Source organism: Manis pentadactyla, chromosome 1 (genome assembly GCF_030020395.1).
Source record: "Manis pentadactyla isolate mManPen7 chromosome 1, mManPen7.hap1, whole genome shotgun sequence".
In the NCBI taxonomy this organism is placed as follows: Eukaryota; Metazoa; Chordata; class Mammalia; order Pholidota; family Manidae; genus Manis; species Manis pentadactyla.
Window position 1 is genome coordinate 4,013,769 of NC_080019.1, and position 14,826 is coordinate 4,028,594.

Below are 14,826 nucleotides of genomic sequence, written 5' to 3' on the forward strand. Positions count from 1 at the left end.
GCTGTTTGCAGAAGTTGGAACATATGGTGCCAGTGTTTTCCAAAGAGGACGAAGGATAGAAAGTAACATTATTTTTTCCCCTGGGCATGCCTTCCTTCAAAGGAAGATGTATCTTCAGTCTGGAGACTTTCTCCTTCCACAGGGAATGACCAGAGGTCACTTAGAACCAATTCTCAGCATTTAGTAAAAATAACAGTGTGATGATGCAAGCAACAGAGGGAGCTGAGGTGTTTGGGCTAAAAAAATTCAAGATCAGGCCTGGCAGGGAGAGGGAATATCCACACAGATTCTTCATATTTCACATTTTATAGACAGTCTTTTCCCTAAAGGATATACTTTCATTAGGTCATAAATGCACCGACAGATGAGAGAGGGCGAGGGAAAGAGGTGCGGGTGTGTATGCGCGTGACTATGCATGTGGGTGTGCGGGTCGGGCTGCGGTGGAAGGTGTGCGGCCCACCCCTGTGGGCGGTGGGTGGGTTGGGAAGGAGGCCGCCCTGGAGGAGGCTGCCTGGAGCTCCTGCTGGGTTTTCTTAGTGCGTTTCCTCAGTGAGTTCCCCAGAATTCCTAACTGCCCCAAGTCTAAGCATTTACTTGCTGAAGGCCACAAAGCGGGGAAGGGTGGAAAATGTGTTTTTTTCAGGAGAGTTTGTTAAAAATTTAACTCGGGCAAGTTTATTAGCTGGCGCCTCAGAACCTGAGCCTAGGTGGGAGGGAAATGGGCTGCCTGGCGACTTTCACCCCCGTGGACTCAGATTCCGGGGCTGGAGAGGTCCACCCACCCCCAAACACCCAAGGGGTGCGCCCGGTGCCCTGGGAGGTGACCGCGCGCCCTGGACCCGGCAGGAGGGGCCCTGGCTGATAGGGAGGAGCCGGCCGGCTGGCCACGCTGGCTTCCTTCAGCGTGTTGCTCCTAGTGGGTCTGAGTTATGGAGAGCATCAATTAGCCGCCCGTATCGGGCCCGGGCGGTGTTAACACCCACAGCACTGATTTCTCACTTACAAGTCGGCAGCAATTCGGAAATTATTGCAAAACACCACCCTTTTGACGTATTGTCTGTCTAGGCCAAATTAGCAAGACAAGCGCGCATCCTCTACGTCTAAATCACACCCTGAAACGCAGAGGAAGCGTTTCAATAGAGATCCACCCGCGACAGAGAAAAAATGGAGCAACAATCATTTGCCTCATTTTTTATTTCCTTTTTCTAAAGAAAGCGTTGGTACCAAGGACGAATGAGGTAATGTGATAAAAGGCAAGCAGGTCGCCGCGGTTTAAGCCCAATAGCAGTTCTTACTTCAAGGCAAACTGTCTTTAATTGACACCGTGTATATTCGGGCTGCCCCGGCCGGGACGCCCCCAAGAGCATTTATTTTTTAGGGCTGGAAACAAAACTGCTCCCCGGGTCTGGCGCGTAAGAGAGCGCTCCAAGATGGACTGCCGGAGAAAGGCTTTTTGACCCCGGTGGACATCAGTCATATTGACAGACGCCCGGAGAAGGTAAATTACCCCGCGCGCTGACGCTACGCAGAAGCGCGCGCGGCGAGACTGGCCGCGGCGCCCAGGGGGCCGGAGGCTCCCGGCTCCTCGCCCCTGACTCCGACCGAGCCCCGCTCTGCTTCTCTGGGCCTGGGATTTCAACGTGAAGGCGACGGAGAGAGCGGTAAACGGGGCTCGAGAGGAAAAGGGCAAGGGGGAACCCCGAAAGTGAGGGAACGCGGGGCGCCCTAGCGCAGGCAGGCTCTAGAAGCGGGGGGCCGGGCAAGGTCCGCAGTGGGCGGGGTGGGGGGAGGCAGGGAGGGAGAGGGTCGCGCGCCCCGGGCTCCCAGGGCTGCCACTTGGGAGGTCCCAGCCCCAGAGCAGGCCCAGCCAAGCGTCCCCCACTGGAGGCTCTCGGCTCGGGCGGGGTCACAATTACACGTCCCCGCCAGGCGAGGACTTAAAAACCAAGCGGCGGGGGCTGCAGTCTGGAAGCAAGGCCCTGCGGTCATCCGAGGGGGGCCGGGCCCGTGCACAGGAACCTTTTACAAGGCATCTGGGTCCAAGGGGGGGAGGGGGGGTATAAAAATAAACCACTTTCATCCAGCGTGGGCCGTGAAAATAAAAGCTGTCTTTTAGGGGGGAGAGCGGGAGTTTTGAAATTCACTGTGTGTTTTGCTTTTATAGAGTTTTGTGGTTTTACCTGATAAACTAGGGAAGAGTTGTAGGGGGGGAAACTGCTAGATTGTTTATTTTCGGGAAAAGGCTGTAATAAGGGGTTCACAGCTTTCTCCCAAAATCAGCCTGCGTGCCAGGCCGGCAAGCAGCTGCCACACATCCCTACAGAACATCATCCGGGCGACCCTGGGGATAGGGCCCCCGGGCGACCGGGCTGTTGGCATAAAATGGGATCTAGTGTTCCCACCTCTGCTCTGCTTAAATCTGAGTCTGTAGAGGGGGTAGAATGGGAAGCGTCTACAGTGAGGCATCCGAATTTGCCGGAGATGGGCCCGGACGCTTCCCTAAGAATAACCAGCGGGGCTACAGACGACCCCGAAGGGCGCAAAGGCGAGGTGGCCTGCTGCCCAGCGGCGCCTGCTCTGCCCCGGGCCCGGGCGAAGGGCCCAGACCCAGCCGGCCCACGAGAAGGCGGCTTCCGGGTCAAGGGCGCACCCGGCGGAGCGAGGCCGCGTCCTCCTCTCGGACTTCGGGCCTAGCGCCCGCGGTTCCCCGGAGGCCCTTCGGTAAGCCGAGTGGAGGTCTCCGAAGCCCCCCACTCGCAGGGGCTGTGGGAGGAGGTGGAGGTGGCCGCACGGGTATTTGAAGGAAAAATGTGCTTATCTTTGATTTAAGCAAAACTCCCTTCCTCTAGGTTTCAGTCCTTCCCTTCTGTTCTCTCTTCGCCTCGGGCCCAGGCCTGTGGGAACAGGCCAGTCGCCCAGTTTAGGGGACCGTGGGTGTAGGGCTGGGTGGGGTCTAGCGACACGAGCAGATGTGGGTGCCCTGCGCCTTCCGGGGCGCCTTTCGCCCGCTCTCTGCAGGCCACTGCTGCGCCCCGGGAGCCGGCCCAGGCACCCTCGAGAGGAGAGGGCAGCAGGCGAGGCATCTCTGCTGCCTCCGAGGGGGCAGGGACACAGGGCATTTGTTTATTTTTTAATAGAGGCTTGAAATAGGTCCAAAAGTTTCTGCAATGTGTTCAACCCGATGTATGTCCAGGAATGCGACACCGAGCACCCAGACGGGCTATTCTCCTGAGCCTGGCTGCGCCCGCTGCCTGGGAGATGCCGCAGCCCCCTTCTCGCCGCGCCTGCTTCGCCCTGCCCCCTCTGGGCCCCGCCGCCCCGGGAGCCTGCCTCCACTCGCAGCGGGTTCCCAGCAGACAGCCCTCGCTCCCCGCCCTGGGCTGGCATCATCCCTCGGGATTGCCAGGGGGCCCATGCTGCCCTGCAGAGAAGCGAGGACCCGAGCGGGCTCCAGGCCCGGCACTGCGCGCTCGGCCCCAGGTTCGGGGCTCATCTCCCCGCCGCCCCCGCCCTCCCCACAGGGAGGTAGGCCGTGTGCACCCAGCTGCCTAGGACGCTCTGAGCCGCCCCCACGTCCCGGATGCCGCGCTCCTACCCACCGGATTGCCTTCGGGGCGACTCGGAGCTGCCAGGAACCGCGCGGCGCAGGGGGGGCAGGAGACCAGGAACCCCCAGGCCCACCAGGTCTGCGCTCTCAGCAGCCGGGTAGTCCTGCGGGTCGAAGATGCTCGAAGGAGGGAGTACTGAGAAGAAAGCAGAGGATAAAGTAGAAGAAAGCCACCCAGTAAACACACGCTGGCTAATCCAGCTTTGGGGTTGGACTTTTCGGTTTCACACGAAGCGACCTGGAGTATCTGGAGGTTTTTGAAGACGTTTAGGAGGGAGGGTGTTTTCTGCTGAGAAACTCAATCTGCCGTACAGTAGCGGCCCCATCTGGGATCTGTCACTGCTGACAGCACCACAGGGCACAGCCTGCACTCCCGAAATACCCTCCTTAATCAGAGGATGTCTGCGCGCCTCCGCTCCACTGACCGCGCGCGCCTGCGGCCGGCCACCCCACCCCGCCCGCCCCTCCCCACGGACACGGCCGCGGCCCGCTGGTCTTCCCAGCACGTTAATTAAAGGCGGAAAAGAGACCGAGGCTGATGTCATTGCTCACAGGAGATCATAGACGTAAAGGAGTCATCCTGTGAGAATCCCTGGAAATGACTTTAATGAATAATTTCAGAGACAGTTATGGCTTTGGGTGATTACTGAGCGAGAATATGAGAACCAGATTTGTAAAGCGAAGGCGATGGCCGGACGGCCTGGCGGCCACTTTCTCCCATTAAAACCTCACCAGTTTCCCTCATCGCCAAGGTCTAGTTACAGACCTCGATTGCATTTTCTTCTTTAAAAATACAAGCAACAAGTAAGCATTTTCCTTTTCCTGTGTCTCCCTTATCTAAAGACAAAATAGTCAGCCCAAGGCAAACCACCAACCCACTTTAAATGGAGGAGTGACCACGCACGGGCAGCGGAGGCCCCTGGCTTCCATCTTTTGAGAAAGGAGGTATTTACTGCCATCTTAATTTAGAATGATGTCTTTTTTTGGCCTCTTCCCTAGGCAAGGTACTTAATGCAAGTTGAAAACTCTCTCTGCCCCTGAGTAAGTACGCTGCTTGCTCTAAGTCCTTGCAGCTGGCGGAGCGGCAAAGGACCTCACACCTCTTACAGAGGCATCTGCAGGTCTCCCTGACTCTTCAGTTCTCCTTGGTCAGTGAATTGAAAGATACTTTGGTGCTACAAGTTGCATTTTGAAATCCTCCATCTGATCACGGGGAAGCATCAGGTTGGGGATGGTTGTTCATGATTGGCTGTGCATTAAATATACTATTGGAGAGGACTGGGTTGTTAGTTGGGGAGGCGGCTGATGAGAACTCTGATTCTTTCTATAAATTGTTTAGCTGGCTGCAAGCCCCGTTCTTTTGCTTGGGAGCATGAACTGGGATTCTCCCGGCCTGTGGTCCATGTTGATTCATTCCATGTAATTCAAGAAAAAGTCAGATCTATGCTACGTGCAAGAAATACTATAGGCAAAAGAGATGTTTTGTGTGTTTTGGAGTTTGCAGTGTTCAGAAAGCTGCTTATTTGCCGGAGCGGACTCCAGCATTAAGGAAGATCACGCGGAAGCCACTTCCCAGCACTGGGAAGCCGCTCTGTGCAGCCATTACCCGCCCCTCCCCCCGCTAAAAGCACAGACAGGCCCCTCCCCCTCCAGTCGTAGAGGGCTCGGTGCTCTAATGTACTTATCCTCTGTCCCAAGCAGCTTACTCCCAACCCCCCAGCTCAAGATTTCCCTCCCTCTCTGCTGAGGACAGGGAAAGGCGGGGGGGGGGGGAACAATGTCTCTCAAATGTGACGTTTTCACCGATTTAGGGGGAAATGGTCCTCTTCCGTTCTAGATTACATGAAGACAGGTTGGAGTTTTGTGTACTGAGTTGCCTCAAAGAATTGAGGGTGAACATTTGGAAAGTTTCCTCGACTGGATTCCCTGTTTATTTTTGGTACACTTGACCCCCAAAGAGATCTTGTCAGTACACTCAAATCCTGGGCTATGACTTCTTTTCCCTCTAACTTAGCCTCCGACTAAACGCTCATCTTGGGCTTTGGAGGCTGTACAGGAATGAACTGCATCTTCTGGGTTTGCTCTGAGTCCTTCGGTTGCCCAGTTAAAACGAGGTGCAGGACTGATGCCTGATATGGCCAATTCTCTCCCTGTAGAGACTAAAAAATGAAGGCTTGCTTTCACTGCGGCCCCCATTCCCGATGAGTCCTCCCCCATGCGCACAGTCAGCTGTGCTGTTGAGAGAGTGCCACGGGCGGGAGACCGGCGGCGCTGGGTGTGCGGCCCCAGGCAGTGGTCCCCCAATCGCCTGTGGGAGCTTTTGAAAATTGCAGACTCGGGATCTCATCCCTGACCTGCTGAATCAGAATTTCTGCTGAAGGTGGGGTGAAGTAAGTACTGAATTTATAATTTTATTAAGTTTCTCGGGGATTTCAGATAAGTAGCCAGGTGTGGAAAGCTCTGACCTACAGGACTCTGGAGTTGTATTCACCCTAGACAACAGAACGGCAGCCCAGGAAGCCAGGGTTGGAGGGCTGGGATGCCGTCCTGCCATCCAGGAATCACACAAATACCCACTCTGCTCTGGGCCTTGAGACAGAGCTGCCAGCAGTCATTCCTGCCCTCTCGAGGTGTCAGTGTTTGAGCCAAGAACAACTCGGGTGGGGGACTGAGAGGTGGCGCAGGAAAGGCTCTAGAGCCATAGCAGGTGCAAAGACGGAGGCTGGAGAGCCGTCTGGTTCTGTGCTTGGCGTCTGTCCTGCCACCCCGCGAGGCAGAAACTGGCACTCTTTTAGCTCGAGAACTATAGGGCCCAGTGCGGGAGAGGACAGCTCTAACAGCAGCCCTCTCCCCGCCCCTGGCCTGCATGGGCACTACCATACGGGCCGCAGCTGTTAGTGTAGGAGAGCTGCACCCCGGTGCAGGGATAGCATAGGAGCGTGCGCTGGTCAGAGCGGGACTGGGAGGCTTTCCAAGGCGGAATGCACCGGCGCACCGAGTTGGAAAATTTAAAGTGGGGAGAGGGCCTGTGGAAACTTTAACCCGCCCGCCTCGCCTCCAGTAAGGAAAACAAAACCGTCTTCTGGGCTAAAAATATACCCTTAGAAAGTCCCAGTGCGCAGGCGGGCGGCGCGTTCCAGCTGCCGGCCTGGCCCGGGAGGACTTGGCCGCACGGCGGCCGATTGCACCCAGCTCGGCTGGGATGGCTCCGAGCCGTCTGCCCTGACGTCAGCGCGGCTCCGGGCCCGCGGCCGCCAGATAGGAGCGCGGCCGGCGCGGGCTGGGCGCTAATCACTCCCAGATGTCCTAATAGCGGAGATAGAGGCGGACGGAGAGGCCGGGAATAAATTTGTAATCAGGGCTCTCCCATCTGATCATCAAAGCGGCCCGGCTGCCGGGAGAATGGAAGGGAATGTGTGTGCAGGGGGGCGCGCTGCTCCAAGGGAGCTGCCTCGGGCCGGGTGGAGCGAGCCCCGGGGGAGACGCCCAACCCCGTGCGCCCGCGGGTCAGACACCCCGCTGCCTCTGACCGCCGCGGCCGCCTGGCGAGGCCGCCCGGCCGCTGCAGGCCCCAGCCCAGCGGACCACGGCTGTGCGGGAAGCCGGAGGGTGCCGTCCGCCCCGGAAATGTGCGATCCGTTTCCTCCTTGGAGTTACCCGGCTCCCCTCCTCCCCCGTCCCCCCAGCTGAAGAATGCTCCGTGCCCTTCCGCGCGGGAGACGGAAGCCCTGCAGCGCGGCTGAGCTTCCTTGGGAAGGGGCTGTTGGACCGAGCCAGGGCCCCGGCCCCGGACCAGGGCGCTCCAGGGTCTTTCTCCCCCAGGGGTCTGCGGGCTCCGAACGGCCAGGGTCCGGTGCTCCCGGAGCCTCCAGAACGCCCGCGCCTCGCGCAAGGTCCCCACGCGAGGAGCGGTGCCGTGTGCACGGAAGGGCTTCCCGCGGGTCAACAGACCCCGAGAAGGCAGGGAGGCGCCCCAGTGCAGACTCAGCCCCCTACGGGGCACACGCCACCAGCCCCCTCTCCTGATCATCTCCGCTCGGCACCTACCACTAGATCCGACACGTGGGGGCCTCGCGGGCAGGAGAACGGGAGGCAGCTGTGGAAGAGGAGGCCGCGGGACACGCACAGCGCCCCACACCGCGTTTCCGCCACTCTGCGGGAATAGCAGTTTCCCGCGCTTTGCAGACCTGCAGGGCCAATGCTAGTCCCTGCCCTGGTGGCCTCTTTTGCCCAGTTTAGTGTCTTCTGCATACACAGCGCAGGCCCTCGCTGCTGACTAGGGGACTCTGAGAAACTGCAGTCTCGGAAGCAGCTAGCTGGCTTCGGCCTCGTTCGCCGCTTGTGGCTTTGCATTGAGCCCCCTCTCACTCTCTGCACCCCTTTCTGCGAAATCCGGGTGCACACCACTCACTTCCCCTCCTGCTACCTTAACCGCCGGTGGGACACTAGCTCTGCTATCCTCTCCAGCCCCGGAAGGCAGCCCGCAGAGGCTTAGGCGTGGTGGGAGGAGGAATCCAACCACCCTCCGACCCCAGACTCACGCATACTTGCTTTCCTTTCCAAGGGGCCCGAAGACGGCCCTGTTGGCGCCACTGCTGCCTCTGCCCCAGCGTGGAGACCACGCGGCCTTCTGGTTCTGCCACACCTGAGGATGGGGGGCTTGGCCTCGAGGCCCACCCTCCCTAGGTTTCCGGAACTACTGACTAACCCCCTCGGAGGTTGGAGCATCCCGCCAAGGCCTCAGCGCGTGGAATTAGCGAGAACTCCAAGTGATCTTGCCATCATCCTATCAATGTCTTGGCCTGAAAAAAGCTCCTAAAGTTGCTGTCAGTGTCCCTGCTAGGGGCGAACGTCTTGCAAAATTGAGACTAGAGCACGGAGTGTGTGCAGGTACCACTCTGGAGGGTGTGTAGGGACACACACACACACACACACACTCACACTCACACTCACACTCACTCTCTCCCCGCCGGTGCTCCAGGCTTATCAGCAGCGCGGCCTGCGCGGCGGTCTGGGGCCTGGCCCTGACAGCCAGATCTACCATCAATTTACCTTCCGCCGCCCCAGCTTCCCATTTAGCTTTTAACGTCAAATCCTGCATTTTTGTCGGCTCCGGCCTGTCTAGAGAGCTTGTGATTTCGCTGCAGGAGTGATTGCTTTTAACAAAATGGCAGCAACCACATTATCCGAGCAATTAAAACAGAGGCCTTTTAGCCGGTCCTGTAAAGCAGAGCTTGGGAACTTTTTTTTTAAAAGCCAAGAAAGGGCGTTAAAAGAGAAATAAATGTGTAGAAGAGAAAAGCATGGAAGCGCAGAGGACGTCTGCCCAACAGACCACTCACTTCCCCGGGCCCTGATGACGGGGTCCGGGATGTTGGGTCGCGGGGGCGGTGGGGAGGAGGAATGTCTGGGCGGCTGGCGTGCTGACCGGCGGCGTAGGGTGTCTTGCTGGTTAGGGTGTGAATCCGCCCAGGGGCTGCGGCCCTGCTGGCTGGCCAGGTGGGGCTTCCCGCGCGTGGGGAAGCCGGGCTGGGTGCGGTGTGGGCCTGGCACCCGTGGGCCGGAGGCGGGCGCGGCCCGGGCCAGACAAAGAGAGCGGGTTTCTGGGGCGCGGCTTAGGGCTGGTGAAGCAGCAGGCTGCCGGGGCGACGGCGCTGCCAGGGTCTTCTGGTTCCCTTCTGCTGCTGTTTAGTAAACCGGAAAGTGTTAACCCAGCTGAAATGCGTAAAGGCCCAGAGGGTGACGAAGACCAGCTACCGAGGCGAGCACAGGCACACAGGCACGACGAGGAACACGCTCTGGTTCTTGTTTGAAAAACCTCCCTCCTCCACCACCACTCGCTCCACTATTTCAGTAACTCTTTTCTTCCACCCCTAGGAACTGGGGTCTTTCTCTTGAACGTATTGAGGCAAAGACCCAAAAGGCAATTGGAGGCAGGAGAGGGAGCCACACGGTCAAACCGACCCGGCTCCCGAGAGTAGTAGAAAATCAGGGCGCGCCTCCCTCCGCCCCCCGGTGCTATAAACAAAGGCAAGTGTCTGTAAACACAGCCCCGCGCCCACCGCGCCGGCTCAGCGCCGGCTGACCCGAGGGGAGAAAGTTCAGATCGCTTTGGCCGAGTTGTTCTAACCCCTCGCCCTCGTTGTCAGCTGCCCGCAGTTCCCGCAGGGCCGCTCGCTTGTCCCTCGGCGCGGGCTCAGAGTGGGCACCCTCTAAGCGTGGGAAGCCCCGGGAAATCCGGGGAGGGTCTGCGAACATCACCCCGAAGGTGGGTTCCAAGATGGAAACCTCTGGCAAGCCTTCCTAGCAGGAGATTTATATATGTGGCGTTACATGAAAAGAACCGCTTTTTAATACGTTTCACCTTTCCTCCCCCTCCCCCGGCCTCCTCCCCCTCGAGCCTGCAGGGTCCTTTCTGGCCTTGCAGCTTCTTTGGCTCCTGGAACACAGATTCCGGCTCCGGCCGAGCCCACGGGCAAAGGAGGCCGCAGGGACTTCCTTCCGGGACGTGCGGGGACTCGCAGAGACCCGGACCCCGACGGGGTGAAGTCCCGGCGGCTGGCGGCCTGAGAGGAAGCCTCTTGCGCGGCTGGCCCGCTGCTGCGAGGACTTCAGACAGCGCACAGTTAATACTGAGTTCCCTGCAGCTCCTTGTAAATCTCGCCCCCCCCCTTGCCCCCTTTTAAATCCTTGGTCGTGTTCGCGATTTTTTACTTGACGTAAAATTCCTTGTTACCTAATCGTGGCCTTTTCTCCAAAGGCCCTCCCTTTCCCCACTGACTGCTTGGATGAGAATCCGCACTCCCCCCCACCCCCAAACCGATATTACAAGCAAAAACCTCCCCTTCTCCTTGCCTTTCCTTGGATGAAAGCCCTGCATTTTGAATTATAAACTCCAGACTAGTTCCTGCGGCTGCAATAACGCCTGGGGTCCTTCTCAAACCTGCTGCATGGAAAACGCTCTCCCCAAACAAAAACCGGAGTCCCCACTCAGTGGCATCAGGATGATTTCAGAAAAACAAGGACGCCTTTCCACCTTCGGAGCAAACTGCTGTGGCCTTTGTCCGGCCCAGACCTTCCTTCTGCAGGCTGCTCAGCGTTCTCCCGGGGCTGGGAGAGACAGGGAAGGGCACGGACGCGGGCAGAGCCAGGTCCTCAGGCAGGATTGTCCCCAAGGACGCGTCTCTCTAAGGGAACCTTCTCGGGCCGAAGAGGTGGGAGCTCGTGTAGGTGACTGGTCGGAACCACTGACTCTTTCAAATAAAGTTGGAGGCAATCATGATAATTTAGTTTACTTCTGAATATTTTAAATATCATGAAAACAAGTATAACAGTTCTGTTTTCAAAACTCTTTTGAGGTATCAGCCATTAAAAGATGGGGGGTTTTGTAAAAAAAAAAACACACAGTGGTTTATTGAATACTTACAACGTTTACACCTTCAATATTAATTAAATTCCACTTAGTCTTAGAGGACGGAAGTGCACAAAACAAGTAGCTGTTGGAAACATCTTCCAATAGGGAACGACCACAGATGAATACAGTGACCCCAACGGAAATGCTAGCGGCCCCGCTTTCTGCTTTGAAATAAAAACTTTATAATCCCCAGGAATATTTATATCCAAAGGCCAAGTATTAAAGGTACACTTCACGTACACACTATTGCCCGCTCTTTATCGGGAAGGGGTTGGGTAGGTGGAGAGGGGGCAGCGCTGGTGTCTACACAGCCAGAAGGGAACATTCACACACAGAGAAGCTACAAGACGACGGGGTCCCTTACCACGCGGGAGTGTCCTCTTCATATTAAAATATGGAATGCTTTTCTTCAAATATCCACTTTTTTTTTTGGAGGGGGTGGTGGGGAGCGGATGCCTCAAGGGGGGGTGCAAAAAGGGGGGGGCAAATTGCACATAAATAAACCGGATGATTCCAAATGCAAGAAGTCCTCAGAGCGGAGAGCGGGAGCTTGCCCGGGGCGCTGGGCCTGCGTCGGGCTGCGGGCCCCGGCTCACCCCCGCTCTGCGGCGGCTCCTCCCGCTCACTGCTTGAGCTCCAGCGCCCACACGTGCTGCGGCCAGCCCGTCCGGCCTTTGGTTTTCTTGTCGTTGCTGCTCACTGTGCTTTTCAAGATTTCGTTCTGGGCAGAGGGGAGGCGAGGGAGAGAAAAGTGGAGACAGAAATTGAGAGAGGGGCCTGGTCCCCGACCACCCCCCACTTTCCAGGTCAGAAGAGGTGAGAGAACGAGGAAGGGACAGGAGGGACGAGGCTTCAAGTCCGAGCCTCTGCGGGAAGCTGCGAAGTCCGCGCGGCCCTCGCCGGCAGCCCGGGCCTCCGCGCCCGCCACGCGCAGCTACCGGGTCGGCCGGTTTATCAACAACTTCCCGTTCCCGGCTCGCTGATGGAGGCGCCACGGGCCTTTTCCCTGCCTCCAGATGTAGGCGCGCGAGCGGGGGGTCGGCGCTAAATCTGGTTCTACTGATTTCGATCGCTAACTGGCCCAGACCTGCGCTGCGGGGCAGACGCGAGGCTCCCTCCGGCCCGGCGTGGGCCCGCGGCCGCGGCTTCCAGCCTCCGGCTCGGCAGCGCCCCTCCCCCAAGGGCCTGAAATCCCCGGTCATTCCCGAGGTCGCTCGAAGCAGCGACGGAAGAGCCCAGGCCTCAAGAAGGAAAACTCGACAATTGGGATCATTTTCCAGGCCATGCGTGGCAAAGCTCTGCTCTGAGCCATCTTATGGCCACTTGGTAGGAACTTGAGGAAACTTTCAGTTCCAATTTTGTCTTCTTGTTAATAATAACAGCGACCATATTTACTATTTGTCTTAATGTACAGGCTCATGCAAACAAGACCAGAAATACCTCTGAAATACTCTCATCTGGGGAGTTACGTTTCAACCTCATTGCTAAAGGGAAACTGGAACTGCATTTTGAAGTTAAAAGTACTTAATTTGTTAACTTTTAAGTCTTCCGGGCATAGTAATGAGAGCAACCACAAAACTCTTAGGATCAGTGCAGCCTCGTTCTCCAGGGGGAAATGGGATCAATAGTAAAGTAACTGGAATCGAGCGCTTCTGGGCGACTCAGAAATATTTGAAAGACAGGATTGGAGGCCAGATGATGGCTGTAGAGGGCACCGAATGAGGGGGCCCGGCCGGTGGGACGGATCTTTCGGGTGCTGAGCCCACAAGGCCTGCTCAGGGCGCTGGGGGATCCCCATGCCCCGGGGAGATGATCCCTGGCGCAGCACCCCGTCAACCTCCGCCTCCTGCTGACACCCTCCCCCGCCGGCTCCGCTCCGGCGGGAAGCCGTCCTACCAGAACGGGTCGCAACAGCCCTGGCAGCCAGAGAAGGCGGATGTCATTGCTCAGCCCGGTTGGAAAGAGACCGGAGCACCGCTCCTGCGAGCCCCGCACCCCCCTGCCCCCAATTACTGACCAGCTCCTTCTTCCTCTTCTCTTCTTTCACATCTGTCTTCTTGATCTCCGCCTTGAAGGCCTCCGCCTCGCCGTTCTGGTCGTCCTTGGCCAGCAGGTCCATGAGGTAGGCGATGTAGCTGGTGGCCAGGCGCAGTGTCTTGATCTTGGAGAGCTTGGTGTCGGCGGGCACGTTGGGGATGCACTCGCGCAGCTCGGCGAAGGCGCTGTTGATGCTCTGAGTCCTGCGCCTCTCCTTGCGGTTGGCGGTGCCCCGGCGCTTCACCGGGCGCGGCCCCCCCAGGCCTGGGGGCCCGGCGCCCGGCGGCACCCCCGCGTAATGGGAGTGGTCCAGGCCGGCGGCGCCGCTGGCGTACTCGGGGCTGTAGGACAGGGCCATGCTGTAGTCGGGGGGCGACATCTCGGGGTGGCCGATGAGCCAGCCGTGGAAGTAGGGGTTCTCCTCGTGGCTGCAGCGGCTGGCGGCGGCGGCGGCGGCGGCGGCAGCGGCGGCGAACGGGTAGCCCTCATGGTGCACCACCGGATGGTGGGGGAAGCCCCCCACCAGACTCATCTCGCCCTCGGCGCCCCTCCACGCGCCCCAGCGTGCGCGCAGCCCCGCCGCGCCTTCGGCCCGGGCCCCCGCTTCGGCGCTCGGCGGCCGCCCCCACCCCCCGCCCCCCAGCCCCCCGGCGCCGGGGCCGGCCCGGCAGCCGCACAGGGGGCTGCTGCAGACCGGGCCCCGGGCCCCCGGCTGGCCCGCGCGGCCCGCCTCAGCAGCGCCGCGGCCGCCGGCTCCCCATAGGGCGCGGCGAGCTGGCCCCGGCACCGTGCGCCCCCGGCCGCCGCCGCCGCCGGCTCCCGCCTTGCTCCACGGCCCGCGCGCCGGCCGCTGCTTCCCGGGCTGCTGCAGGGAGGCAGGATCCTCTCGGGCTCATGCAAAGGTGCCCGCGCTCCCGCGAGGCCGCTCGGCGGGGTCGCCGGGCTCCGGCGCCCGGGCCGCGCGCGCTCCTGGACCGAAGCTCCCTCGGAGTCCCGGGCCGCGTCCGAGCCGCGGTTGCAGGGGCCGGGCCGGCTCTGCAGGGAGGCGGTGATGTCGACTGCTCGCCGGGAAGCCACCTCCTGGCGACGCTCCCCGTCCCGTCCCGTCCCCTCCCCCCACCAGCTCGTCGTGGGCTCTCGGGTGCGTATTGTTTTAATGAAAATTTTGGTGGTGATAGTTTTGGTCCTTCAGTGTGATTTTAGCTGCGAGTAACGTGTCCTCGCTCCTCCCCGGCTCCCTCGGCGGGCGTTCAGAGCGGTCTCAGCGCATCCATGTTCTCAGATCCTGTCCGCTCTCGGGGAAGGGTCCGGGCCCTGCAGGCGCCTGGGGCGCGGAGGCGGCGCGCGGGGCGCTCGGCTGGCTCCGCGCGGAGGCCGAGGGTCTCCCGGGCGGCGGCGGCGGCGGCGGCTCTCCCGGGCTGGACGCCGAGCGGGAGCGAGCGGGTCTTCCCAGCAAGATCTCCATGTACAGCTACATCTTTAGGGCCGCTCGGGTTAATATATGTCGTCAGAGGCCCCTCGCGCCAATCCCGGGGCGGCGGGGGCGGCGCCTCACGCTCTCCGCAATAAAACTTTTTGATGTTCTGGTCGCTAATTGTCGAGGACCTCTTCCAGGATTGGTTGCCCCTTCAGAACATAAGATAATTAAAACGAGGGGGGGCAGGGTTAAAAAAACTTTTTTATCAGCCAGAGGTTAATGCAAGTGTTTAACAGATGCTTCACTATTAAATTATTTTTTTCTCAAGTCTCAAATGTTGACGAATCTCAA

General features: G+C 59.3%; 1 protein-coding gene across 1 annotated transcript; it reads right to left on the reverse strand.

The window, feature by feature from the left end:
- Window positions 1-10,998: 10,998 nt before the first annotated feature.
- HAND2 (heart and neural crest derivatives expressed 2) lies at window positions 10,999-13,698 on the reverse strand. Its single transcript, XM_036889032.2, has 2 exons — window positions 13,039-13,698; window positions 10,999-11,742 (listed from the first exon to the last, which is right to left on the reverse strand). The coding sequence occupies exons 1-2, from the start codon at window positions 13,588-13,590 to the stop codon at window positions 11,644-11,646; spliced, it is 651 nt and encodes a 216-aa protein (XP_036744927.1). The 5' UTR covers window positions 13,591-13,698; the 3' UTR covers window positions 10,999-11,643.
- Window positions 13,699-14,826: the final 1,128 nt, after the last annotated feature.